Below are 27,856 nucleotides of genomic sequence, written 5' to 3' on the forward strand. Positions count from 1 at the left end.
GCCCGGCCTTCAGCTGGGGCCTGTGCTCTCTCCGGAGGAGACAATTCCCTGTAACTGGTGTGTCATTTCCTAGACTCTGGAGAAGGGCGAGTGCTGTGACTCAGGCGCCGGATGTGAGTGGGGGTGGGGTGTGACTGGCCTGGATGGATGGACACTGGGAAGAAGTGTTGGAGGAGGGGAGATGGCCGTGCAGCCCCCCAGCCTGTTTTGTGGTGTAGACCAGCCTGTGGTACCACCAGTGAGGGTCGGGTGGTGAATCTGCTTCCTGGGAAGCGCCTTTGGGAGAACGACTTGCATCATCAGCAAGTGACACACCATGATTTTCCACTTTTCTCCCGGTTCCTGGAGCTCTCCAATCCCCCCAGCCCACCGTCTGCAGCTGGAAAGGAAAAAAGCAAAATGAGAGTGTACTCTTAAAACATTTTGAGACCCTGAATTAGGAAGTCTTTGGGCTGCAGAGCTGAGACAAACCTCTCCCTGGGGTGAGGCCACCCATTGGGTCTTCCGAGCCGCACTGCCTGGGGTCAAATCCCAGCCCGGCTACTTGTGTGATCTTGGGTGGGTGACTTAGAGGGAAGGGCGTGAAAGGCATTTTGAACAGGGTCTGGTTCATTGTGTGCGATACAAGAACATCCTAGCTGTTAATACCCGCGGCTCAGGGAAGCTAAGAGGCTGGGTTATCTTGAAGGAAGGCGTCCCTTAGGTCAAGGGACATCTAGGAAGGCCTGAGCGGGATTATTTCTGGCCTATCACAAGACACAGGTTCAGGGAGGATGTCGTCACACGCTTGGTTCCTAAATACTCAGTAGACCTCGCCCTATTATTAAGATTTCAGTGAATTGGCACAGGAGGGGAAAATTCTGCTGCTTCCTGCTCCATGCCAAGCTGTTTCCCTGAGTCACTGCTCTGGCCTTTTCTTCTAGACCGCTCTACTCCCTCGCCCACGTTAACTCCTTCAGAACCAGACTTATTTTGGGATGGAGGGGGTGGGCCAGCCCTGTAAGAATCCCAGGTCCTGCTACTTGCCAGGAAGGTCTTTCAGATCAAGGGTGAACCGTTTCCCTGGTGATTCACTGTCCAGCGGCTGTGTGTCATCATTCATGATTACACATGAAATGCGTGTAGAAATATGTCCCTGTCAGAATTAAATCATTAAAGAGGGGAGGGAAACCCCCCCCACAAAACCTTTGACTCAGCTTTCTAGAAAAGGTCCTCAAGGCAGCTTTGTTACCGTGACTACAGCAAGGTTCCCACCCACCATTCTATCACCAGCAGAGGCCTAGCCTCCATTGGAGTGGGTAGGTTTTTAAGTGAGAATGCTGGCCCGCTGTCTCATATCTGGGAAGGACACTGAATCCAGCCAGCATTTCTCAATTTTTCTCCCTAAGAGGCTTCAGTGAAAGCCTCTGCTGTTGACAGATGTGTCTGTTGTGTGGAATCTATTAAATTTCTACCCCTTGGATACAGCCACTGAATGCTCATTAACTCTGGAGGGAGTCGGTGTGTTTGCAACCAGGAATGGAATTGGGGATTTTCTCTTTTGCTCATACTAGAGGGTTGGGGATCCTCTTGGGTATGGGCAGCCTTGGGGCAGACTCCTCCTCTCACTGTGTTAGGCCCTGCTGCCCTTTCGTTTCCCGGTGGCCTCAGGTAAAACTGTCTCCTTGGCGCTCAGTGGCTTCTGAGTATATTCATTTCTAGGGATTCCCCCCGCCCCGCTTTCACACGGAATTAAAGAATTGCAAAGTTAAAATAGACTTTACGATCCTCTGGCCCTGTAGTTTTTTAATCTTTAGAGTTGATGTCTCCTGTGAGAAGGTGAAGTAGGCTATGGCCCCTCTTCCCAAGAAACTGTCTCCACGTACGGAACCTTGGCACGCGGATCATGGGGCCCTGAAGCATTTTCGTGGGCTCCGGGTAAGAACTGTTCTGTTCCTTTTCTCCGTCTCTCCTCCCATTTTACAGGTGTGTCCCTGAGGCCCTGAGAAGTATGGGGAGTCGCCTGGGGTCATGTGTTTAGCTGTTCTCATTCTTTCTCCTTGGCTCCTTGCTTGGCTTTCACTTCCTGGGTTCTGAACCAACCCTACAGGTAGCGCGATGAGGAAGGAGAGGAGATCAGCAGGAATCTCTAGGCTGGAGAACTCACACTCCATCCCCCAAACATACAACCTAGAGCATCTCGAATTAGTGTGCACCTTAATCCTCCAGAAGGCTGGTTAAACCCCCTGATCACTGGGCCCTATTCCAGTTTCTGACGCTGTAGATCTGGCGTGGGGCCTGAGAATGTGCATTTCTAGCAAATTCGTAGGTGTTGGCTGCTGCTGCTTGCGTGAGGACAGCACTTGGGGAACCATCATCCTAGATCTCAGCCACAGGTGAATGACTTATACTGCAGTGGGAGGAGCTGGAGAGCTTTCTGGCCCCAGGGGTCGACCAGGTGTGGGCTGGGCTGTGGGTTTCCTCCACTGTGCCCCATGCTCCAGCTCTGCGGTGCTCCAGGAGGCTAGTGCCACTCCTGGGAGGGATTGGGAGGTATGTGAGGCGCTTTTGGTTGTCACAGTGTTTGGGAGCATCAATGGCAGTGGGTGGGAGGGGGCTGAGGTTGTCCTGACAAGGAGGAGGAGCCGTCCCTGCCAAAATCCATTAGTGCTCTGTTGAGAAACATCGACAACACTACAGTTGACCCTTGAAGAAGATGTGTTGGAACTGCTCTGGTCCACTGACACGTGGATTTTTTTCAGTAAATAGAGTACCTGTGTTTTCATTTGACCGATCTTTAAGTGTAGGGGAAAGTTGGTGTTTGATTACAGACCACAGTATGTGGAATCACAAAAAACTAGGGTTTGAGTCTTGATTCTGTCCAGACTGCTTGGCTTTCCACCCTTGGGTGAGTCCTTCATCAGTTCTTTTGCTTTTGAGGCAGAGATAGCAGTACGTGGATTTTCGACTGTGTGGAGGTCGAAGCCCAAACCCCTGTGTTGTTCAAGGGTCAGCATTACTTGTTTTTTCCCTGAATTTGTTCCTAGCTTTCCACTGGCCCGACGTTGCTCACGTGCTCTCTTTCAAAATCTGTCCATAAACGGAATAATACATGCGAAATCAAAACCTTGGCTCAATGGCTTTCCCTTTTTGCCTGGCTAGGGTGCCATTTCTTCTGGGACACATCTCCTTTGAGCCCCCAAAACGCTTTTCTTAAACGCCCATCCTCTGACACTTGAGCAGAGTTATCTGGGTTTATTAGATCCACGTAGAACAAATCCCAAACTCCTTCCTGGGGTCTGCACGCTCAGCTGATCAGCCCCAAGTTTGTCCATTTGGCGACATTTTTTATCCTGAATCGGGTCTCTGTCATTTGCTCATTACTGGCTTTGGTTTGCACCTGCTGCTTTTTTATGTGATGCTGAACCTGCTAAATATTCCTTTTTAATTTTCCTTACTTTGATAAAGTAGTCCAGGCACATGATAAATAAGGGCACATGGTGGAAAATAATCTCTGCCCCACACTTTGCAAGCTCTCCTCCCCTGAGGCAACCACCAGTCTCCGTTAAGAGCTTGTATTTCTTGTGTTCAACCAGGAATATTTTAGGCTTATGTAAATTATGAATATATATAAAACATCTTTTTCAAAAAAAATTTTAAAAAGGAAAAAATAGAAGACAAAATAGAAAGATAAAGACAAAAAAGAGAAAGACAAAACCCCCATATTTCTTGGGCTGTGTGTGTTAGTCTGTTAATGGTGCCAGACATGCATTGCTTTTTCTTTTTTGTTTTTGATAAATTTATTTATTTCTGGCTGCGTTGGGTCTTCACTGCTGCACGCAGGCTTTCTCTAGTTGCGGCGAGCGGGGGCTACCCTTCATTGTGGTGTGTGGGCTCCTCATTGCGGTGGCTTCTTTTTGTTTCAGAGCACGGGCTCTAGGCACGTGGGCTCAGTAGTTGTGGCTCGCAGGCTCTAGAGCACAGACTCAGTAGTTGTGATACACGGACTTAGTTGCTCCGTGGCATGTGGGATCTTCCCAGACCAGGGCTCGAACCCGTGTCCCCTGCGTTGGCAGGCGGATTGTTAACCACTGTGCCACCAGCGAAGTCCCAATACCATACTGTTTTGATTACTGTGGCTTTGTAGTATAATCTGAAGTCAGGGAGCATGATTCCTCCAGCGCTGTTCTTTCTTAAGATCGTTTTGGCTATTCGGGGTCTTTTGTGTTCCCATACAAATTTTAAAATTATTTGTTCTAGTTCTGTGAAGAATGCCATTGGTATTTTCATGTGTTGCTCTTTTAACCTGATGCAGAAGCTTGGAGATTGTCATACGTCAGTTTGTCTAAAGGTGCCTCATTCTTCTTCATGGCTGTATCCCGCAGTATGTTATCAGGCCAGCTCCCAGTTTGTGGACACGTAAGTCCAACACACAGTGCTGCAGTTGAATCATCTTGCATGTGCTTTGCTGCCCTGTGACCATGTCTATAGAACGTGCTTCTAGGAGGAGATGCTTGGGTCAAAGACCCTATAGAGAAAGTGAGAGTTTTTACGTACGGTGGGGAAGTGGGGTGAGGATCCCTGTGGGAATGAGAGGAGGTGCTCTCTGGGGAAGCTTGCCAATCCCAGGCTGCATCTTTTTAGTGCATTTTCCCACTAACTAGCTGTTGTGTGCTGCTGGGCCAACCCTTTGGGTTCTCCAGGCCGCTGTTTTGATGTCTGTGGGATGGTCCCCTGATTCTGGGGTCTCTTCTCCCTCAAGGTGTCTGTGGTTAGCATTTAATTTCCTCTCGGGGCTGTGTCTCAGTGCAGCAACCTGAACATTTGTTCAGGATTTTCCTGCAGTCTGCGTGGTGAGCCTGGGGAATTCCCTTGTGTAGTTTGGATTTTGCAGAAGTGGTCCATTGTCTTTATGAGCCTGCTGGAGGATGCTCCAGCTTTCACTCAAAAGTAAGCCACTAGGAGGCCTTGCATGTGGCCATTTTGGACCCTGTTGATCTTGCCCCAGCGGCTCCTGTCCAGACAAAGGGCTATGACACACAGCACAGCCTGTGTGCTGGGACTTGCCTGAGAGGTAACCCTGGACGGGGAACGTCATCAGGCCATCTTTGTGGATAGTCATCTTTCCGGACTCCGTGTCCTGTCTCATCACCTGTGCTCTCGGCATAGCTTTCTTCTCTTCTGGTGCCTGTAGCTTTCATTCCTCAAGGATAGAAGGTGCCCCTGGGCATTCCATTGTATCCTCCCTAAGCTAACAGGACAGCCATCTGGCATGGAATGGATTAAAATCTTCGCAGGTGAAGATTGGATGGTGGTGGAAGTGTGGTTTTTTTTAATTGCAATAATCTATATTTTTTGTTTTTTATCAATTTATTTACTTATTTATATTTGGCTGCATTGGGTCTTCGCTGCTGCGCACGGGCTTTCTCTAGTTGCGGTGAGCGGGGGCTACTCTTCTTTGCGGTGTGTGTGCTTCTCATTGCAGTGGCTTCTCTTGTGGAGCATGGGCTCTAGGCACGTGGGCTTCAGTAGTTGTGGCACGCGGGCTCAGTAGTTGGGCTTGCGGGCTCTAGAGCGCAGGCTCAGTAGCTGTGGCACACGGGCTTAGTTGCCCTGAGGCATGTGGGATCTTCCTGGACCAGGGCTCAAACCTGTGTCCCCTGCATTGATTGGCAGGAGGATTCTTAACCACTGTGCCACCAGGGAAGTCCCAAGTGTATGTGTTTTAATGAGATGCTGGGAGAATAAAAATAGAAAGGAATGGATTGACAAGGGTGGGGTTGGCATTTTTCAGATGAGAATCGGGTGAGAATGTAGTTTGCGTTGATCTCTTTGGAGGAGAGCCGCAAACATGATGCCTACTGGTGACTGGGCCACGGGGACTCTGGTGGGTGGGGTATATTTTTTTTTGCACAGTTATACTTTTTTTAACCTGCTAAATATGAATAAATGTTGTCTTCCACCACAAAGTACATTTGCCTTCATTTTCTTGAAGTGTGTGGCCTTCTTTTCTTGGTCTGTCTCTTATGGTTTCCTGCTTTTGCCATCAGACATGGGTGTGTGACGGCTCACGGCAGCTGGGTCATGGCCTCGTCAACAGGGAACAGTAGGGAAGGGTGGGGACTGTGACAAAATGGGGGGTATTTTCCCATCTAAAAAGTGGCTGGTATTCAGCTCTATCTGGTCCCATATGGCCCTGCAGGCCCTGATTTTTTTTTAAAATAGAAGCCCCCAATCTAGGATATTATGTGATGTTTCTTAATTTTTATATTTTGGCAGCGAATTAAAACTTTTACAGAAATGTTATGTCGGCTAAAGAAAGACCAACTGACCTCTGAGACAGGCAGTGAAGATGGGGGGTGTGGGGGGAGTATATTCTAGGAGGAAGGTCACTAAAATGGCATTAGGTTTGGGGACAAAATGGGTTATGTCCCTAACACCCCCTTCCCGTGGGGCCTGGTCCTCCCCGATCGCTTTAAAATATGTGGTCCTGTGTGTCTCTTTCAGATCCTGGCTCCACAGAGAGAACAGCCCAGAAAAGAAAGTTCCCCAGCCCTCCGCATTCCTCCAATGGCCACTCGCCACAGGACACATCAACAAGCCCCATTAAAAAGAAAAAGAAACCCGGCTTACTGAACAATAACAATAAAGAACAGGTAAAAGGCCAGTGGGAATGGCGTCCACACCCGGGGGACAAAGGCTGTCGTTTTTTCTCACGCCGTGTGCTTGGCATTTAGCAAGCTGCCTTGCTGCGGCTGTCATTTGCATAGGACAAGAAGGGCAGTTCAAAGGGGGCCTGTGCAGAAATTTCCAGTGGGTTTTTCAGATCTCTTTGGGGGACAAGGGCAGTGACCCAGATAGGATACTGTGCTCTAGGATTTGGGGATTTTCCTTGGATTTCTTTTTCCACACGTTAGGACCGTTTGCCCCTGTGGCCTGAGGGTGTTGCCCTCCTAGGCTGTTGCCCGTAGGACAGTGCCGAGCTCTGCCTGCAGGTGGTTGTGTGGCTGAGGCATGCTCCCTTCTGGTCTCAATTTTCTCATCTGTAAAAGAATGGTTTTAGGTCTGTGGTGAGAGACAGCTGCCCTCCTACCCACTGCCCACTGTGACTTGGGTAGTTGGTCACTATGCACCCTTTTCAGAGTGCACAGTCTCTGGCAGACTCCGCCCTCCCTCAGCAGCCAGGACCAGCTAACTAGATGCAAAAATCGATGCCATCTTGGATCTTGTCTCAGGAACCTTCTAGCTCTAAAATTCTCTGCTGCAGCCTAGCTACTCTTCTGACTTAAAAAAATGAGAGGTGTTTTAGTGGACCGTGAGCTCAAGTCTCCTAGCGGTGGAGGAAACAGGATGCCCAGCAGGTCTGATGCCATTTCAGCGAGGATTCATGGGCATGTATTCATCGATTTGTGCAGATGATGGATGCCGAAGTGTGGGCCCTGGGGACTTGAGGTTGAATAAAACAAGACTATTGCTTTCACGGGAAGAAACCTAGCAATGGTTAAATGACCAGGACTGTGAGAGGGGGACGTTTCTGTGCGTGAATCTATTTTCTCTCTCAGAATTACATAGGGAAGTGCCAGCTCTCCTGTTGCCTTGAGGCTGTGGGCAAGTTAACCTCTTTGTGCCTTGTCTTCTCATTTACTGAAATGGGAATAATGATCTTAGTGCTACCAAACTGGCAGGGCTGTCGTGAAGAGGAATTGATCTAAGTGACATAAATACTAATAAGCCAGGGCTTCCCTGCTGGTGCTGTGGTTGAGAATCCGTCTGCCAATGCAGGGGACATGGGTTCAAGCCCTGGTCTGGGAAGATCCCACAAGCCACGGAGAAACTAAGCCCGTGAGCCACAACTACTGAGCCCGTGAGCCACAACTACTGAGCCCATCTTCCACAACTACTGAGCCCACATGCCACAACTGCTGAAGCCCACGCGCCTAGAGCCTGTGCTCCACAGTGAGAGAAACCACCGCAATGAGAAGCCCGCGCACCACAATGAAGAGCAGCCCCCACTCGCCACAAGTAGCGAAAGCCTGCACACAGCAACGAAGACCCAATGCAGCCAGAAATAAAATAAGTAAATTAAAAAAAAAAAAAAAAGAAGTTAAAGAAGTTAAGCCAGAGTCTACATTAAGGGGAATAGTCGCCCAGACTATCCATGAAATAATTAAACAACAGCTGTGGAAATGTTCTAGGCCTGCACTGTACAGTGGGATAGTCACAAGCCATGTGTGGCCACTGAGCATTTGCAAAAGTGGCAGATGTGCCTGAGGAACTGAATTTTTAATAAATTTAAGTGGCCACCTCTGGTTCGTAGCTTCTGCGTTGAATAGCCCAGATGTAATGAATTGGGAATCCTATTATAGGAGGAAAAACTGGTGAGTTCTAAGTAAACTTCTGGGAGGAATTACAATTTGAACAAACATGTATAATAATAGTGTTGGTGAGAATAATACTAAAAGCAGAACTTACAGTGTGCCCATCCTGTTGTAAGCCTTTTTTTTTTGTGTGTTAATGTTTATAATGATGCTGTGAGGAAGGGCTGCAGTTGTGTCCATTTTACTGATGAAAACACAGAGGTTCAGAGAGGTTAAGTCACCTCCCCAAGGCCTCACAGTAAGGAGTAAGAAGCTTACATCTGCCTGGCTGGCTTGAAGCTGGTGACCACCCACCCCTGTCACCCGGGAGCCATCCCATAGCTGTCGAGCTTGAAGACTAAGAAAGAAGCATGAAGGCTATAAATAATCCTCAAACCTTAATTTACGGCAAACCCTCGCATACCAGTTGCCGTAAGTCATGAAGCAGATATTGTCCCCCTTGGACAGAGACAGTCTCCGAGTGGCTCCTCTGCGTGTGTGCACACATGTACCCGTGCTTTGTGACTTCCTCCTGTCCTTTTAAGAATTGGCTCACATTAAAAAAAAAAAAGAAAAAGATAAAAGACATGAAGAAAAACAAAGGATTGGCTCACATCTCTCTCTCTCGAAACTGATCAACTCTTTGGCAGATCACACGTTTTCTTCTCTCTCTTCCTCATCCACGTGTTCATACCACTTCTATGACACTTAAGCCTCGTGACCACAATGGTGTGTTTGTAAATCTCTGTCCCCCTCTGGTAGGAGCCTCAGAAAGTGGTCAGTGTCCAGTGGCTGCTTTCGCCCCAGCGTTGGACACAGGGCGGGAGCTCATGAATACAGAATGCACTGTGGATGTGGAACAGAGCAGGGGTGACCGGTCACAGGGCACCGTCATGCTTCTGAAGATGATTCTCCTATCTGCAGTACTGATAGAAGAGTTAACGGAGCCATTGGTCTGGAGGGAAGGGCTCCAGACCTGGAGACCTGACTCCTTCCTGTCCCACTGCATCTGGGAAACTCACTGTGGGACCTTGTCAGTTGCTTTCCCACTTCTGAGCTTCAGTTACCTTGTAAAATAGGGTTTGTACTAGGAACATTCTAAGGTTGATTGTAGGTTTTTGTTTTTCACATCTAAAACTCCCTGGGGCTGAATGGCCAGGAGTTGGCAAAGGAGAAATTACCTTAACTGTAAAGAAAAGAAATTCCTGACCTTTGACCCCATAATTCATTCCAGCTTGTAGTGTTTGCATAGAAGGGGACACTCTCCCTCAAGCACAGTCTGTTTTCCTAAGAGGAACTGAAATCTTAAAAAAAAATTCTTCTGTGCATGTTTTTCTTCTCTTCCCTTTCCCTTTTCTTTCCTCTTTTAGAGTATAGAATTGAAAAAAATTATGGAATTAAAAGCAAAATGTACACCTGCATATGCCGGGTTTTACCAACATAATTTCTGTTAGTCACCAACGTTTGAAGATCATGAGATTTCAAATAACAACTTGTATTTCTGAGTTCCTATAAAAACTCAGAAAAATCCAGCAATAGCAGGAGCTGAGTAGAGCCTGCTCTATAGACACGGGGCCTGTGTGCTCGTTTTCCGCACTCCCCACCCCTCCCTTATGTGGCATACCCTGCCAGCTTTGCTCATGCCTTCTGCCTCTGGTCTTAGGCGTTCAGGTTCTTTTGCTTTTTGGCATACATCAAGAGTCTCCACCCTCTTGTTTTTCTTTATACTGACGTTGTTCTAGTGTTCTAAAAAGAAAGCCATTCTAGCATAATAATCCCCCCGCCCCACCCTGTATTTTTCCATTTTTGGTAGAGACGTTTTATTATGAAGTGGAGATACAGATTTTTTTTTTTTTTTTTTTTTTTTACTCACATCACTGTTATTGGTCAAATCAGTCATACAATCAACTGGGTCATTCCATCATTGGATGACTTGAATAATTTTTTTTTTAATACAGCAGGTTCTTATTAGTCATGCATTTTATACACATCAGTGTATACATGTCAATCCCAATCGCCCAATTCATCACCCCCCACCCCCACCCCCTGCTGCTTTCCCCTTGGTGACCATGTTTGTTCTCTACATCTATGTCTCTTATTTCTGCCTTGCAAACCGGTTCATCTGTACCATTTTTCTAGGTTCCACATATATGCGTTAATATACGATATTTGTTTTTCTCCTTCTGACTTCACTCTGTATGACAGTCTCTAGATCCATCCACATCTCTACAAATGACCCAATTTCGTTCCTTTTTATGGCTGAGTAATATTCCATTGAATATATGTACCACATCTTCTTTATCCATTCATCTGTTGATGGGCATTTAGGTTGCTTCCATGACCTGGCTATTGTAAATAGTGCTGCAGTGAACATTGGGGTGCATGTGTCTTTTTGAATTATGGTTTTCTCTGGGTATATGCCCAGTAGTGGGATTGCTGGATCATATGGTAATCCTATTTTTAGTTTTTTAAGGAACCTCCATACTGTTCTCCATAGTGGCTGTATCAATTTACATTCCCACCAACAGTGCAAGAGGGTTCCCTTTTCTCCACACCCTCTCCAGCATTTGTTGTTTGTAGATTTTCTGGTGATGCCCATTCTAACTGGTGTGAGGTGATACCTTATTGTAGTTTTGATTTGCATTTCTCTAATAATTAGTGATGCTGAGCAGCTTTTCATGTGCTTCTTGGCCATCTGTATGTCTTCTTTGGAGAAATGTCTATTTAGGTCTTCCCATTTTTGGATTGTGTTGTTTGTTTTTTTAATAGTGAGCTGCATGAGCTGTTTCTATATTTTGGAGATGAATCCTTTGTTGACTTAAGGTTTCACCCATTTTTCATATATTAGGAATTTGTTACTTTCAGGGGAATTTTAAGAAGAGGTTTAGAGCGCACTTTATTTTTAGGGGAAAGAATATTCTGAGGTTTATAATTAATTTTTTTAAAATTATTTATTTATTTTTGGCTGTGTTGGGTCTTCGTTGTTACACGTGGGCTTTCTCTAGTTGCAGCGTGCGGGGGCTACTCTAAGCTGCAGTGTGCGGGTGTCTCATTGCGGTGGTTTCTCTTGTTGCTCTAGGCACGCGGGCTTCAGTAGTTGTGGCGCAAAGGCTTAGTTGCTCCGCGGCATATGGGATCTTCCCGGACCAGGGCTCGAACCCATGTCCCCTGCATTGGCAGGCGGATTCTTTTTTTTTTTTTTTTTGTGGTACGCGGGCCTCTCACTGATGTGGCCTCTCTCGTCACGGAGCACAGGCTCCGGACGCGCAGGCTCACGGGCCTAGCCGCTCCGCAGCATGTGGGATCTTCCCAGACCGGGGCACGAACCCGTGTCCCCTGCATCGGCAGGCGGACTCTCAACCACTGTGCCACCAGGGAAGCCCTATAATTAATTTTTTACATCCTTTTTGTCTAGTGATTTTACCTCTTAGGAAAGGTTTGAAAACATATAGGTGTTTTTTTCTTGGGACTGCCGGTGGGGGACATCCCAAAGCCTGGAAGGCTGCTTCTGGCGTTGTGAGGAGGAGGATCAGGTTGCTAAATGTCCTACGGTAGATGCGGCAAGAAATACCTTGTCCCAAGTGATATTGGCCCTTTACTGTAAAATACCAATCTAATCTGTAGTTCTTGGGACATTTTGAGTTTGAGTCCTTTCGGGAGGTTCCCCTTCCCCTCCCCTCCCCTCCCTCCTTCCATCCCTGTTTTCTTTACTTCTTTTCTTTTCTTTCCTTTTCTGTCTCATTAAAGGATTGAACAGTAATCTGCTAACAGATTTGTGCAAAATGGCCTTAGGTGCACCTTTGATGGAAAATGGCACAGAAATCACAGGGCCCCTCTTGTCTCCTCTGAGTACAGGGCTATACGTATTATAAAGAGGTGGGCCAGGACTTATTTTGCTGGGCCCATGCATTGTCTTAAAAACTGGGACATTTCACAGAAGTTCCTTGTTGGGTGGGGGCAGTGTATTAACAGCTGAGACAGGTCAGGGGACAGACAGCAGGATTGCCTGCTTTTTCCTGCGGCCAGGCAGCCCCTGGTGTGTGTGTCTGCCTGGCGGCCTTGATCACTGGAGCTGAGAGCCCTGAAGACGGGCACGTGCTCTGCCCCTCCCGCCGTCTCGCCAGCACTGGGGCTGAGTGTCGCATCATCCTCACAGTCCAGGGCTAAGCAGTCTCTTTATTTTGCAGTCCTTGTGCTTTTATCAAATGCAGGAGAATACAGGCCAGAACTAGGACTGTTTTCATTCATCTGTGTTCCCTGTGTGGCCCCAGCAGGAATTTGAGTCTGTGGTCCTCTCCCCCCAGCCCCTGGCCCCCCAGACATGTACCCTGTGCTCACACACAGCCCCAGAACCCATCCTCTGGTTTTCGCAGACCAGGTGCGGCCCAGAGCCTGTTTCTGTAAATAAAGTTTACCTGAACAAAGCCACGTCCACTCAGTGACATCTCGTCTGCAGTCGGTTCTGCTTTCCTTTGACAAGAGTTGAGTCATTGCAGTAGAGACCACACGACCTGCAAAGCTTCAACAGTTTACTTACTATCTTTATAGAAGCCTTTTATAGAGAAAGTTTGCTGGCTCCTGGTGTAGACTGAGGTGTTCCAGAAGTGAATGAACAAGCCTGTCTATTTCTTGTTAAGCTGGCCTGTGGAAGAAGCAGGGAATGTGAACATGTGTGCTCACGGCCGGCAGTTAATCTCATAGCAACACGGGTTGTAACCTGCTTGCCTTACTAGCAGGCTGGGAACGCACCTTGTGCAAGTGAGGGAGAAAAATCATGAACTCATTCTACCTGAAATGATTTGCCTTTCCTTTTTTAAATGTTCCGTATTTGTTATCAGATTATTTTTACGGAGCAGGAAACACAAGCAGCAGATAAGGCAGGTGTCTGATGGACAAGGCTGTCACCAGGCAGCTAGTTCTCAGCAACAGCTGCTGTTTCGGGAAAGGATGAAACTCCTGAAAAGAGTAGGGGGCAACCTGGCCCTCCCTCCTCATGGTCCTCCCAGGAACGCCTACCTCTGGCCAGGTGAGGGTAGGGTCAGGGACAGGGGGCGGGGGAAGCGTCTCAAGTGGCAATATCCCGGCTTCTATTAGATGCAAAGGACTTAGGTTGCCGGCTAGGGAGCTGAGCTGTCATATTCGATTCTTCTAGTTTCATTTAGGGCTTAATGACTCTTCCTATCCTATTATTAACTTACTGAAAGGAAGTTGGGCCCTGAAATACAGCTTACAGCTATCTTGCAAAAGCCACAAAGCATCCTGGAAGACCCCACTCAGGTTAGAAATAGTTCTGCTTGCTTGATATGTACAGTTTATCTTTCAGTGGGCGTTCCTCCCCCTCCCCCTGCCCCCCCTCCAACACTCTCCCCCATAGAAACTCAAACAACCATTTTCCTAGGCAGATAGCACATCTTCTACATGGATGGCTGTCAACTGAGGGCAGTTGTGACCCCGCCCAGGGACACTGGGCAATGTCTGGAGACATTTTTGGTTGTCATAATTTTGTGCATGGTGGGTGGGGGGGCTGCTACCGGCACCTAGCCAAGGATGATGCTACACATCCTACAGTGCACAGGACAGCTCCCTGCAACAAAGAATTTTCTGGCCCAAGATGTCATATGAATTGAGAACTCCTTACTCTAGATGCTGTTATCTTTTTATGTTCCCTCTATTATGTTTTTAGCTGTCTTCTGAATTTTCAGATTTGTATTTTCCTCTCCAGCTTTTTGCATTAAGCAGAAGTTATTATTATTTTTAGAAAAGTTTTATCGGAGGATAGTTGATTTACAATGTTGTGTTAGTTTCAGGTGTACAGCAAAGTGAATCAGTTCTGCATATATATATATCCACTCTTTTTTAGATTCTTTTCCCATATAGGCCATTACGGAGTATTGGGTAGAGTTCCCTGTGCTATACAGTAGGTCCTTATTAGTTATCTATTTTATATATAGTAGTGTGTATATGTCAATCCCAATCTCCCAATTTATCCCCCTGCCCCCCATACCCCCTGGTAACTGTAAGTTTGTTTAAGCAGAAGTTATTTTGGATAACTTCTGAATGTTCTGTGAGGGTTCACTTAATCATCAGAATCTCTTCTGCATCCAGCATCATCTTCTGTGGGGCACAGGGATGAGAGAAAGTGCTTGGAGACCTGGGTGGGAGTCCTTGCTCTGGGCTTGGGGGTCAGATAAGTCTTTTTAACCTAGTTTTCTCATCTGTCTAGTAAGACTAAGTGGTGTCTCCCCTGAGTACCTCTCTTGGTGATGGTGAGGACAAAATGAAGATGGTGTGCGTGACAGTATGTTGAAAAATGTAACGTGGAAGGAATAGCGTAACGATGATGTTAATTCTCTGGAAACCAAGGAGAACACTCTATTTTAAATGTTGAACTGAAACAGGGCAATAACCACGCTCACGAATTATGCAATTGCCCTTATAAGTCATAGCTGTTTTCTTAGTAGAAATGAGAGTCGGGAGGCTTAGAAGGATTGGTTTACAAATAACTGCTAAAGAAGCGTCTGTGGGGCTCTTTATCAAGGAAGGTGGAAGTAGCAGGCATTTTGAGAACATCAAAACTTCATAATAAAAACCAGGGGCGAGACGGGTGCCTGCAATCCTGGTTACTCTTCCTTGTTATCCTGGGGGTCCTAGTCAGTAAAATAAGGAAAGCAGAAAAGTGATGTAAAAATATTAGACACGGACAGACAAAACTAATGTTACTTAGAGATGGTAAGATTTTTAATCAGTACACTACCAGAACTGTTTATATATGAGGTCAGTCTTAAAAATCTATATACCAGCGCTTCTATATACCAACGATAACTATTTAGAAACTGTAATTGGAAAAGGTGCTATTCACAGCAGCAACAAGAATTATGCAGCCCGTAACCAATATATGAGATCTTTATGGAGGAAACTGTAATGTCTTACTGAAAGACAGGAGAAAGCTTGTTATACAAGGAGGTTTATTCAGAGGTAGGCCCTGTGGTTGTGGCTGAGCTGTTGCCCATGGAATCAAGGCTGAAGTGGGTTGAGTAGCTTTCTCAAGGTCACACAGCCAGTTACCAGGTCATTTTGACACTTACCACCAGACTTTCTCATACTTCCTAAACAGGATTTCTTATTGGTTTCCAGTAGGCATCTTCCTAACGAGTTTCTTCCGAGTGGTCGTGTGAGTTCGGCGAGTGGCTCTGCTGGATTCTATAATACATCACTAGGGGACCATTTCTCTTGCTATTTTGGCCATGAATTGGCCACCCCCCTCTCTCATCTTTCTGCCATTCTTGTTCGTTCTCAGTAGGAGATGTGGCTTCTCTGCAAACACCAGGACTTACCATGCTGGAGAATCATGGTTTTAGGAGAGCCTCTTGTTGGCTATTAAGTACTTTATGCATTGGGGGGTAGACTTAAAAAAATGAACGATCATTTTTGGTGACTCATTTCCAATGGATCTATTCGACGAAGGCCTGTTGTTGAAAGACTCCCAGGGAAAACGGCCGTACTTTTCTTGGCTTTGTACGTTTAGCCTTCCATTTGTTGGACTTTTAACCGTATGAGCAACATTTGTGATGGCGGCGCTGTGTTAAATGCATGCATTATACGATCCCGTTTAATTCCAGCCACGATACAGTGATGTTAGTTATTATCATCCCCATTTTACAGATGAGAAAATTGAAGCTGAGGGGTTAAGAGACTTGCCCTGGGTCATGCAGCTGGTAGAGCTAAATTTGAACCCGGGTGTGCCTGGGTTGTAACCGTTGTACTATCCTGCTAGGGCTGCCTGTTAACTCTTAGACACCAGCTTTTCAATCCATGGCCTCTTAAAATACAAGAAAGAAAAATAAATCTTAATATCTAACGACCCGCAAGCTCAGGTAGAGTCACCCAGGATAGCTTTTTAATGAATGTGTGAAATGCTCTAATTTTCTTCTGTTGTTATTGATGTATTTGTTCAAATTCCTTTTGAGAATGCACATTTGTTTTGAAACCAAACCTGTCTTTCTTGCCTACATTTCAGTCAGAACTAAGACATGGTCCGTTTTACTATATGAAGCAGCCACTCACCACAGACCCTGTTGATGTTGTACCGCAGGATGGACGAAATGATTTCTACTGCTGGGTTTGTCACCGGGAAGGCCAAGTCCTTTGCTGTGAGCTCTGTCCCCGGGTTTATCACGCTAAGTGTCTGAGACTGACATCGGAACCAGAGGGGGACTGGTTTTGTCCTGAATGTGAGGTTAGTTCCTGCTGAATGAATGCATTGTCTGCCTCGTTTCCTCTCCTTTCTTTTCTTCCTTTTATTTCAAAATTTTCAAATAATCCAAACACAAAGAAAAGAGAAGTTTCTTGCCTTCCATCTGCTCTATCCTGGTCACCCCCTTTTTTGGACCAACATAGGCAACGGCCTTAGCACTGCAGCTCTTGGAAAGACAATTGCACTGATTTTTTTCTTTTTTGGCCTCACTGCGTGGCTTGTGGGATCTTAGTTCCCCTAGCAGGGATCGAACCCGCGCCCCTGGCAATGGGAGTGTGGAGTCTTAACCACTGGACCGCCAGGAAGGTCCCCTGCACTGAATATTGATTTTGATTCTTCATGGGTCTTTGGATCACTTTGAGATCTGCAACCTTCTCTGATTCTCCTGTAATGAACATTCCAGAAGTTATAAACTTCTGACAAGTTTGTATGTTTTGAAGAGATCCCACGCTATTTTCTTCCTTCTTGGATGTCGTCTCCTGCTGCATCATCGAATCATCGGCAGTAGCTAAGCTGGGAAGACCAGTGTTGGTTGTATGTCCCACGTGGTTGCCATCTGATGCTTTTATTCACGCGACAACTGTTCCTCCCATGCCTGTTAGGTACTAGGGGTTCAACAGTGAACAAAAAGAGGCCTGAATCCCATTCTTTTCAGGAGAAAAGGACAAAAACCACAATAAAGTTGTATACCGTGTGTTAGAAGAAGAATGTTCTAGAGAAAATGAATTGAAAGTGAGGAATAGGGAGTGAGGGGGGTGCAGAGTGTCTCCATTTTAAATGATGAAGTCCAGGAAGTCCTTTTAAGATTTAGGAAAGACTTGAAGAAGGGAAGGAGTGAGCCGTGGGGCAATGGGGGGACGGCCTTCCAGGCTGAGGGGGCTGCAGGTACAGAACCCAAGGGAGAAGCACACGGGCATAGTGAAGGGAACGTGCGTATTTCATTTGTAGCAAAGCCTAAACGCTCTTCATGAAAACAATTATCACGGTTTCCACTTTTCTGAGGTGTTTTCTAGTCTCAGCAACTTCCAACTATGATGCTTTTTCAAAATGCTGAAAATAAGAATGTCATCTAGAAAACAAAAACAAATTAAAAACAAAAACAGAGCTTCCCTGGTGGCGCAATGGTTAAGGATCCGCCTGCCAATGCAGGGGACGCACATTCGAGCCGTGGTGCGGGAAGATCCCTCATGCCGTGGAGCAGCTAAGCCCGTGCGCCACAACTACTGAGCCTGCGCTCTAGAGCCCGCGAGCCTGAGCCTGCGTGCCACAACTACTGAGCCCGCACACCTAGAGTCTGTGCTCCTCAACAAGAAAAGCAACTGCAGTGAGAAGCCCGCGCAGCACAACGAAGAGTAGCCCCCACTAACCGCAACTAGAGGAAGCCCCTGCGCGGCAACGAAGACCCAATGCAGTCATAAATAAATAAATAGATTTATTAAAAAAACCCAAATAATGTCATCTACAAAATCCTTTAATATGGAATGTCACCTGGATTCAAAGGTATATTGGCATTAGGTCTCAAACGCGAGGACGCTTTCTGTGTAGGAATTGGAAAGCTCTCCCAGCTGTTGATAGTGGGGAAAAAAGCAAGCTTTAGGACAGTGTCAGTAGTACTGCTTTTGGGTAGTGGATGGAGCAAAAATCTGTGGAAAGAAAGTAGAGGCCAGGTCAGTATGATGATGACATTTTAATGGTGTTCTGCCTCTAAAATTGCAAAAGATGGTCACTGGTTTTCTTTGGGTTCCTATAGACGGAGACATTGCTCAGCAGTGCCCTCCTGTTCAGAGCCTGAACTCATCCTGCATTTAATGTGGGAACTGGAACCTTCATTTATTTTCTTTTGTCTTGATCTTCCCTTCCCAATTGTTTAATAATTTCGCAGAGAAGATAGTGGCTCAGATAGGATGCTTTTGCTGTAAATAATAGATCTTGTTGAAAGGCAGCTGAAACCAGAGAGATTTATTATTGTGTGTAGAAAGAACCCAGAGGCAGGGCCAGGCCAGCGTTTGTTCAGAGCCAGACTCTTTGCGTTTCATTGTTGAGGCAGTGTGTCCCTCATGGCCGTAAGGTGGCTGCCGGGGGTTTTATCACGCGTGACTAGATAACAGTCCCCCTGAGTGGAGTGTCTCTTCTCAATCCTTTTGTTATCAAGCAGAAGACTTTGCCCATCAGCCTCCAGCTGACACGCCCTTGAGCTCATTGGTCAGGATTGGACCACCAGTCCCCACGCAGAAAAGGCTCAAAAATGTTTGTTTGGTACTTTCAGTCTGTATCGTGGGAACCGGCCATTGCCAACCAGGAGGACGTGGCCAGGGCTGTGGGAGAAGAGGTGAATGACAGTTGAGCGGGCGACCCAAGTATTGAGTGTGGATAGTTACCTGGAAATGAACTGGAATTCAGACAGACAGGTGTTCTATGTCTAAAATTGAGAGTCCTGAATTTCTTCTAGTGGTGAACTGGTGAGGTGGTCAACTGGGAAGACTTGCTATTACGGCTCTGGTAGCTAAGGAATGAGATCCGTGCGTCGCGGACTGATGTCAGCTTATGAGCGCCTCTTGTGTTGCCCTTTTTCTCAACAACCAACCAGACACGCCTGGAAGTTCCTTTTGGAGGATCCGGAGATCTGAAGAAGGGAAATGAAATCCAGATTAATTGGAGAAAACTTTTCTCAGCTCTGCCTACACAGATGGTTCAAGAGTGTTTCCTGATAGTATCTGAATTTACCGTTTTTGTTGTTCCTGCTACCTGAGGATTCCGAAGCTCTTAGATCAAGTACAGATTTACATAGCAGAGTCTGGTATCAGACATGTCTTTGATGGGAATTTCTCTTACAAAGTGACACTTATTTCCTACAGAGATAGACAGCTAGACTGCTCTGTGGGTAATTTGCCAGAAGGTCCTGAGTGGGTTCACATCAGTGGTGACGGAGAATGAAGTCATTTTTATTATTACTTCACTACCATCCCTTGGATTCTTTCTGCAGGAAAGATTGTCACTTTCCAACCATGATGTCATTGAATTAATTCCTTGTCAGTTTCCTGAAGGATAGCCCAGCACCTTAAGAGGATCAAGGAAAGTGGCTGATTCGTTGTGTGAAGAGATTACCCTGAAACCATCAGTGGCCTTTCATGTCCTATTCTTGAAACCCGAGGTTATAGCAATGACGATTTTTCAGGTCCTTGCCTACCCCACCCTTTTTTTCAGATTATATTGTCTACATGAGCTAAAAGCGGTTCTTAGTTAATCGACGGATCGGTGTGCTTCTTAATTTTTATCCACTGATCCAGCACCCGTGTCAAGTAGATTGGAGTGCTCGTCAAGCGAAACAACTGGTCTCATGTAGATGGGAATTATTTTTTGCGTGTGAACTTACTGGAAAATTAGGAGGAAAGGGAAATGAGTACATGGGATCGTAATTTTTTTTTTTCTAACTGGATATTTGTGTGATTTTGATTTGTAGAAGATTACAGTAGCAGAATGCATCGAGACTCAGAGTAAAGCCATGACCATGCTCACCATTGAACAGTTATCCTACCTGCTCAAGTTTGCCATTCAGAAAATGAAACAGCCAGGGGTAAGATGACACTTCCTCTTGTTATAAGTGTGAATGAGAATAGTGACCTTTGTTCTGTTCACATTTTTGTTCCTTGTAGTTGCCTGAGCTTTTCAGACACCTGTGCTTATTATTACTCTTTGGGTCTTGTGTGCCCAGATTCAGCGACCTGTAAATTAAATTTGACAACGGCATTAAGTTAATTCTCAAAAGTGAGCCCTTTGTGAGACCAAGGAGTTTAATCAGGAAGTGACACATATTAGAAAGCTGGTGGGGATTTAAAATTCTGAGTGGTTGAGAAGTGAAACCTCAGACCGCATCGGGTAAGGGGGAGTCAGTAGAATTCCATTTCAGTGAGAGCTGAGTACAACCCAGTTTCTTTGTAATCAAGGCCTAATGGTGGAACCTTCAGGTAAAAGTCCACCAGTGAGATTCCTGTAAAGGGTGAGAATTTTGAAAGGGGATTTGATGTACAGCCTTTGCCCTTTAAGGAAAATCTGTCTGCGAAAGCAGGCCTGCCGCGTTCAGCTGGCAAGCGGTGTACTTCTCCGTGGTTTCCCTCCCAGAAGTCCCAGTCATATCATAGCTGTGATGGTGGTTTTGTAGTTTTTTGTGACAGGTTTCAGAAAGATGGCAGTAAAATACCTTGTCTTTAAAGATGATATGTTATGGGCTTCCCTGGTGGCGCAGTGGTTGAGAGTCCGCCTGCCGATGCGGGGGACACGGGTTCGTGTCCTGGTCCGGGAAGATCCCACATGCCGCGGAGCGGCTGGGCCCATGAGCCATGGCCGCTGAGCCTGTGCGTCTGGAGCCTGTGCTCCGCAACGGAAGAGGCCACAACAGTGAGAGGCCCGCATACCGCCAAAAAACAAAACAAAATGTTATGACAAGATAATCAACATATTATGACATTTTTCCTATGGAAACTTGGGTTCTTGGGTAGGGTTCTTTTCTGATTTACACAAAGGCACCATATGGGCTAGTGGTGACCCTTTGTGAAACTCTTCAGAGTTTGCTTTCTAAGTCAAATAAATGTATGAAATGTAGATTCTGAGTGCTTTTAGTAACCATTGTGGTTTAATTTCTTTAAAAAAAGTAGAAGCTTTAGTTTTGAGATTATATTCTGAAATTTGATATCATGATGAAAAAATTAAGAGCCTGCCAGTTGGGGGTTGCTAAATTGAGAACCTGTCTCTTTCACAAAATCTCTGTCAATGGAAGCAAAAGTATATAGCCTAAGTTTTGCAAAAAAACAAACTTTGACAAGGAGAATTGATTCATGTAGATTTGTCAACACTGTGGAATTAATTATAAACCAAAAAGAAAAATCAAAGAAGGTGTGAATTTCTTATGTAAATTGTTTGTTACAAAATCAGAACAGAAAGTTGCTGATTTTTGTGGAAGCATCCTTTTAACTTAAAATGGCCAAACTGATTCTGGATGAGAGAGAGCTTGGATGACTGCAAATGGTAATCCGTTCAGATGCCTTGCTTGAGCATAATTTGGTGTTTAATGAAATCTTTTAGATTTTTTTTTATTGATAAGCAAATAGTACCCATCAACAAACCAGGCCTTGCATTTTGAACTGATTCTTATTACTCCATAAGAAAGTGGATCAAGATACAAAACCTTTACACAGTCCCTGCTTTGTTTTGTTTCTGTTTTTTTTTTTTTTTTTGCTGTGACACGTGGCCTGTGGGATCTTAGTTCCCTGACCAGGGATCGAATGCGTGCCCACTGCATTGGAAGCGCAGAGTCTTAAACCACTGGACCGCCAGGGAAGTCCCCACACAGTCCCTGCTTTGAAAGTAATTTGGCCCCTCAAAGGAGGAGCAAAACCTCACTAAAATTTCCGCCCATGTGTAAGATATCTGTTGGCACTTTAGGGGAACTTTATTTGGTGTGTCATCTCTAGGTGTAGCCAGATTTCACCCCCAGTCAGGTTTGATTATGGGCATTTTCAGTGTATAGATAAGCCTCCTTCAGAATTCAGGTCTCAAGTAATGATAGCGTGTTCTTGTCCGTCTTAATTGAAGAGGCCTGGACCTGTTACTTGAGTCTGTACTGAAAACAAAACAAATGACAAAACTGGAACCCAGCTGGGCCCATGATTATGGATAACCGGGCAGAATTTGAAGGTGAACCAGTTTGGAGCTTCTCAAGGGCCTATCTTGTAGAAAGTTTTAGAACTGTATTTTCTGGAAAGTTGTCTCGGGTTTAAAGTACATTGCTGGTATGAATGCTTGGTCTTCCATAGCAGTGATGGGTTTGTGTCTGTGTCTGTGCATCTTTTCTTTTATAGACAGATGCATTCCAGAAGCCCGTTCCGTTGGAACAGCATCCCGACTATGCGGAATACATCTTCCATCCCATGGACCTTTGTACATTGGAAAAGGTTGGCTTCCATCGAAAAGCCAATTGTCAAGATGATTCGAGATCCTCCCTCACTTCCCGTGCCCCACCTCGAGTTAGATGGTTCTGTGCCATTTTTATTTGGATGGAAGAACTCTCATTCCCCTAACTTCTGTAACATTTTCCCAAGGATTGCAGTGGGTGTTGAAATCCACTGCTTAGCTCCCAATAGTATTATACTTCTGCTGGTGATTCTAGCTTTTTATATGAGAAAGTCACAGCTTCTAAGAATTAGTGATTTGGTTGATTTGAGCCTTACCCTTCTCTTTCTTTTGGAGGTGCTAATAAGAGCAGCAGGAAGGAAAAAGAGAAAATTAAGTGTCTGGGAGACCTTCATGTTAGCCGTGAATAAGTGGCTTCTTAGATCTTGACTTATTTCACTGATAAGAGTATTTCTTTAATGCCTGAAAGCGTTTTTAAAGGTTCAAACTAAAATTCCATGCTGAAAAATTACACAGGTAACATTTTAGGTTGCGTATGTCATCCTGGTGCTGATTTTCAAATTGCCAGCACCAAAGTACGGTTAAAGAAAAGCGTGGATGAGGAGAAAACGTGACTTTATATTGCATGCATTGATGATCCCCAAAACAATAAATCCAGCCTGCTTTGGAAAATTGGACACACCCTTACGGTATTTAACAAAAGAAGGAATTCCAAAAAGACAAGGTTGGAATCCTGGCTTCCTAAATTATTAGCTTTGGAACTTTGATTAGTTCCTTTAACATTACCATACCTCAGTTTCCCTGTCTGTAAAATGGGGATAGTGACTGCTTCCTCGAGTTTTCAGTTATGAGGCTTATGCGAGGCTGTACAATTAATAATAAATGTGTAAATATGCAAAATACCCTGGTTTGGCGGAAGAAGCTGCTTGATAAATGGCAGTGCTCTAAGATGAGAAAATTCGAGTTAGTGTGGTGAAGTCAGGGAATGCATTTTTATAGAGTTATAGATCCCAACTATAATAGCATCTTGGGAAGTGAGTAGAAGCATTAATTAATTTGGCAGATGACTGCGAAGAAAATTATGTGGGGACGCAGGTGTTACTGATTGTGGCTTATAGAGACTCACTGGTGATTATTTTCTGTGGCTTTTCTTCCCAGAACGCTAAAAAGAAAATGTATGGCTGCACAGAAGCCTTCCTGGCTGATGCAAAATGGATTTTGCACAACTGCATCATTTATAATGGGGGTGAGTGGATTAGATGGCTCTTGAGAGTGAGAGTGGGCTGTGTGTGTTGCCCGTTCTCCTGCCCTTCATAAAAAATCAGGCTCTTTTTTCATGCATCAGGGCCAATAGCTGAGAATACTGGTGTATAGATTGCTGACGTGTGTGAACAGGGGGCAGTGACTACCTGCATTTTAAGGTATGAGCTGATGTCCACAGTGGCTTGTGATATAAGATGCTTTTACCTGTCCTTAAAAAAAAACCCTTATTTTAATCGAGGAATAATTACATAAAATAAAAAGCACAGATTTTACAGGTACATTCCATGAATTTGACAAATGTGTAACCACCTCTGTAACTACAACCCCAAATAAGATCCTAGAACATTTCTGTCACCCCATTATATTCCCAGTTGCCCCTCTCCAGTAAATCCACCCTCCTGAAAAGGAACTGTTCTGTTTTCTGTAACTAGAGATTCGTTTTATTCTAGAATATTCTAGAATTTCATACCAGTGGAGCCAGAGTGCCCGCTTTTATGCCTGGCTACGATGACACAGTGTAATATTTTGGGGATTCATTCATGTTGTGTCTATCAGTGGTTTGTTTCTTTTTATCGCTGAGTGGTATCAATATATATATAGTTTTTATAAATTATTTTATTTATTTTTGGCTGCGCTATGTCTGTTGCTGCGCACGGGCTTTCTCTAGTTGTGGCGAGCGGGGGCTACTCTTCGTTGCGGTGCGCGGGTTTCTCATTGCGGCGGCTTCTCTGGTTGTGGAGCATGGACTCTAGGCGCGTGGCCTTCAGTAGTTGTGGCATGTGGGCTCAGTAGTTGTGGCTCGCGGTCTCTAGAGCGCAGGCTCAGTAGTTGTGGCGCACGGGCTTAGTTGCTCCACGGCATGTGGGATCTTCCCGGACCAGGGCTCAAACCCGTGTCTCCTGCATTGGCAGGCGGATTCTTAACCACTGCGCCACCAGGGAAGTCCAGTAACAATATTGTATCAACATACAATTTATTCATCCATTCCCTTTGTTGATGTTGATGGATATTTGAATTGTTTTCAGTTTTTGGCTGTTGTGAATAACGCCACTGTGAACATTCTTAAACAAGTCTTTGTATGGACACATGCTTTCATTTCTCTTGGATAAATACCCAAGACTGGTATTGCTAGATCATTGAGTAGGTTTAAATTTATAAGAAATTTTACCAAACTGTTTTGCAAATTGGTTGTATTATTTTACATTCCTTCTAGCGAGTATATGAGAATCTTTGTTGCTCCACATCATTGTCAACATTTGGTATTATCTGTTTTTAATTTTGCCTGTTCTTGAAGGCATGACATATTATGTCATGGTGGTTTTGCCTGTCTCTAATGACTAATGGTACTGAGTATCTTTTCATGTGCTTATCAGTCATTTGTATATCATTTGTTGGTGAAACATCTATTCAGATCTTTTGCTCATTTCAAAAATTGGGTTGTTTGTTTTTTATTATTGAGTTTTAGGAGTTCTTTATATTCTGGTTAAAGTTTTGTCAGTTGCATTTTTGTGGGTTAAGCCTTCTGGACAGAGTGGAGGAGAGCTCCCATTAAAATCTCCTCAATGGGCACCTTTCCCATTGTCCTGCCCTCTCCCACAATCCTCTCTGTCTACCTTCTGGCCAGGTAGATCTTTCAGGGTCCTTACCTGTTCTCTTCTTCCTGTCCCCTGCTGGAACACTCTTCCCCTCTTTGCTTTGATGAGTTTTCCTTATCCTTCAGTCTCAGCCTCTCAGTCCTCTGAGGAGCCTTCCTTCATGACCTAGACCATACTGTGTGCTCTTGTTAAGGGCTCTCACAGTACCTGTACTTCCCCACGGCAGTATTTTGTCACACTTGCTGGATGGTGCTTTTTTTCATTTGAGTTGCTCACCAGGATGTAAGCCCTTTAAGGGCAGATGCCAAACTTGTTTCCTGTATACCCTTGGGCCTAGCGTAGACTGTTGTTAGCTGATGTTTGAGCAAAGACATATGAATGGATGGCTATCTGCTTAAAGTACGTGTTTTGCATTATTAACTCAGTAGCAGGGTTGGGGTGCAGGGAGGAGAGAAAGAGAGGTACCCTAGACATTGAGAATTTGTGTAAAGGTTATAAACTCAAATATATAGAAAGGGCAGTAAGATCGTATAAACAAGTGAATGAGCTCAGGTAGCAGAAAAATAACATAAGCCAGGGTGACCACTGGCCATGGGGAGAGCGAGTGGCTGCGGAGAACAGGGAACTCCTGCCTGGTCTGGAGGGGTATCTCCCCTGGACACTCCAGTGCTTTATTGGATACAGAGTTCTTAACTCTTCTGAGTTTTCAAGGCAGGCCAGAAATCTAGGTATTTGTGTGTGTGTGCGTATGAAATCTTTTTGCCACCAAATTCACAATTTCTAAAAATTGTCATAAGGTTCTAAGAAAACACGGCTTTTTGGCCATCTTGTTCTCTGGTTTCGTGTAAAGGCTCAGGGTTAAGAGTTAGACCTGGGGCCATATTCTCAACTCGTTAGCTAAATGGTCTCATATAAGTGATGACTCCTGAGCCTTGGTTTACTCTTCGGTGAAATGAGAACATTCATGCCTGCTTCCTAATAAGGCTTTTTGAAGAGTTAACAAGAAAATGTATTTCAGAGCACCAGGAACAGTAGAGTTACTCAATTAAATGTCTTCTTTCTCCTGTACTATTCTTGGGTTGGCGTCTGGGACAATGGACAGAAGAAGGCTCCTTTTCACTAATTGGAGCCTTGAGAATATAAAAGCATCTTTCAAATATTAATTCATGAGCTGTCGGAAACCAACACAAATTGTTATGTTTCAGAGAAGATGACATCTAAGCACCAAAGATTGGTTCATGGGAAAAGTCACCTAATCTGAACTGATGTTAGAAGCCAGAAATGTATGGTTTTTAACCTTTAAAAGGTTAATCCTGGAAGAAAGCAAGTTAAAATGTTGTAAGTGGAGGTATAATCCCAAGGCTGGGTATTTCTGTGTTTCCATTTGAATTAATCTTGTTTTCTTATTCCCTCAGGAAATCACAAATTGACGCAAATAGCGAAAGTAGTCATCAAAATCTGTGAGCATGAGGTATGTGTCTCCTGCTGTCCCCTTTTAAGTGTACCTAGAATGAAGGCGTGGGGTGATTGAAGTTTCCATTTGCGGAATCTCCCAGTGGGTAGCTCTGGTAATTTTGGAATTTGTTGAGGTACAGATAGCGCCCCTCTCTTCAAGGAAAGTAAAAGCAACAGATATGCCATAATATGTTATAAATCAACACCCTCATCTTAGCTCTAAGAGAGATGGGAGTTTTCAGCCTTGAGTCGTGGTCCAGCACTGCACATCCTGAGTTTTCGGGGTCAAATAGAGTTTATGATTGCTTTGCCCCACAGTCTGTGGCATCCCCTCAGGTCCCTTTCAGTCTTCTTGCAGAAGGTATTTGGGTTTTGACATTATTTGCAGGAAAGGTCTTGAGTTTCTCTGAGAGTGGCCCAGGTGTCCTGGAAAAATACCCCCTAGTTTTGATGGTGTGGATGAAATGAAGCTCCTGGGCTGGGTGCCCTGAGGCTCTAGTGGTTGCAGGACAGGCTGATGGCAGAAATGGTACAGGGGAGCCTTTCTTTGTTAGATCCCTGTTGTGAGCACAAAAAACTGAGATGTAATGGCCTTCAGCCTGTCTGCACTCTCATCTATCCATCCGTTCATTTGTAAAGAAAACGTTTGGATATCTTAGGATATGTCCATATCTATATATTTGTATAGAGAGAGTTTTATAATGTACATTTTTCACTCTGAGTGTTTTCCTAGGTAATTAAACAGGGAGGAAGAATAGAATTTATCATGGCTGTTCTGATGATTTATTTCCTTAGTGTAATTGTTAGAAATGCAACTACTAGGTCTGAGGCTGTCAGCATGGCTTTGGGTAGATATCTCTTGATTGTTTTCTGGAAATGCTACAGCGCTACTTACACAATGAACTGGAATGAACAAATGTGGTGGTTTTTCTGTGTCGTTGGCAATGTTGGAAGTTCCAGTTTGAAAACTGTTTGTATATATGTTTTTGCCCCAGTGTGATCAGTAAAAAACAGTGGCATCTCACTGTGATTGTGATTTTGATTTC

General features: G+C 44.9%; 1 protein-coding gene across 23 annotated transcripts in view; it reads left to right on the forward strand.

Moving 5' to 3' along the window:
* The window catches only part of ZMYND8 (zinc finger MYND-type containing 8), a 159,566-nt gene that overhangs the window by 64,303 nt on the left and 67,407 nt on the right, over window positions 1-27,856 (forward strand). For 18 of the 23 annotated variants that reach the window (XM_079945633.1, XM_079945646.1, XM_079945628.1 and 15 more), the window contains 6 exons: window positions 6,487-6,635; window positions 16,354-16,572; window positions 20,051-20,164; window positions 22,446-22,538; window positions 23,656-23,743; window positions 26,771-26,826. In XM_079945633.1, the coding sequence (XP_079801759.1) occupies window positions 6,487-6,635; window positions 16,354-16,572; window positions 20,051-20,164; window positions 22,446-22,538; window positions 23,656-23,743; window positions 26,771-26,826 (719 nt within the window). The remainder of the gene's footprint in view (window positions 1-6,486; window positions 6,636-16,353; window positions 16,573-20,050; window positions 20,165-22,445; window positions 22,539-23,655; window positions 23,744-26,770; window positions 26,827-27,856) is intronic. The other 5 variants (XM_079945643.1, XM_079945637.1, XM_079945630.1 and 2 more) reach the window with 2 other exon arrangements.

The sequence above is a fragment of the Stenella coeruleoalba genome (genome assembly GCF_951394435.1).
Source record: "Stenella coeruleoalba genome assembly, chromosome: 15".
NCBI lineage: Eukaryota > Metazoa > Chordata > Mammalia > Artiodactyla > Delphinidae > Stenella > Stenella coeruleoalba.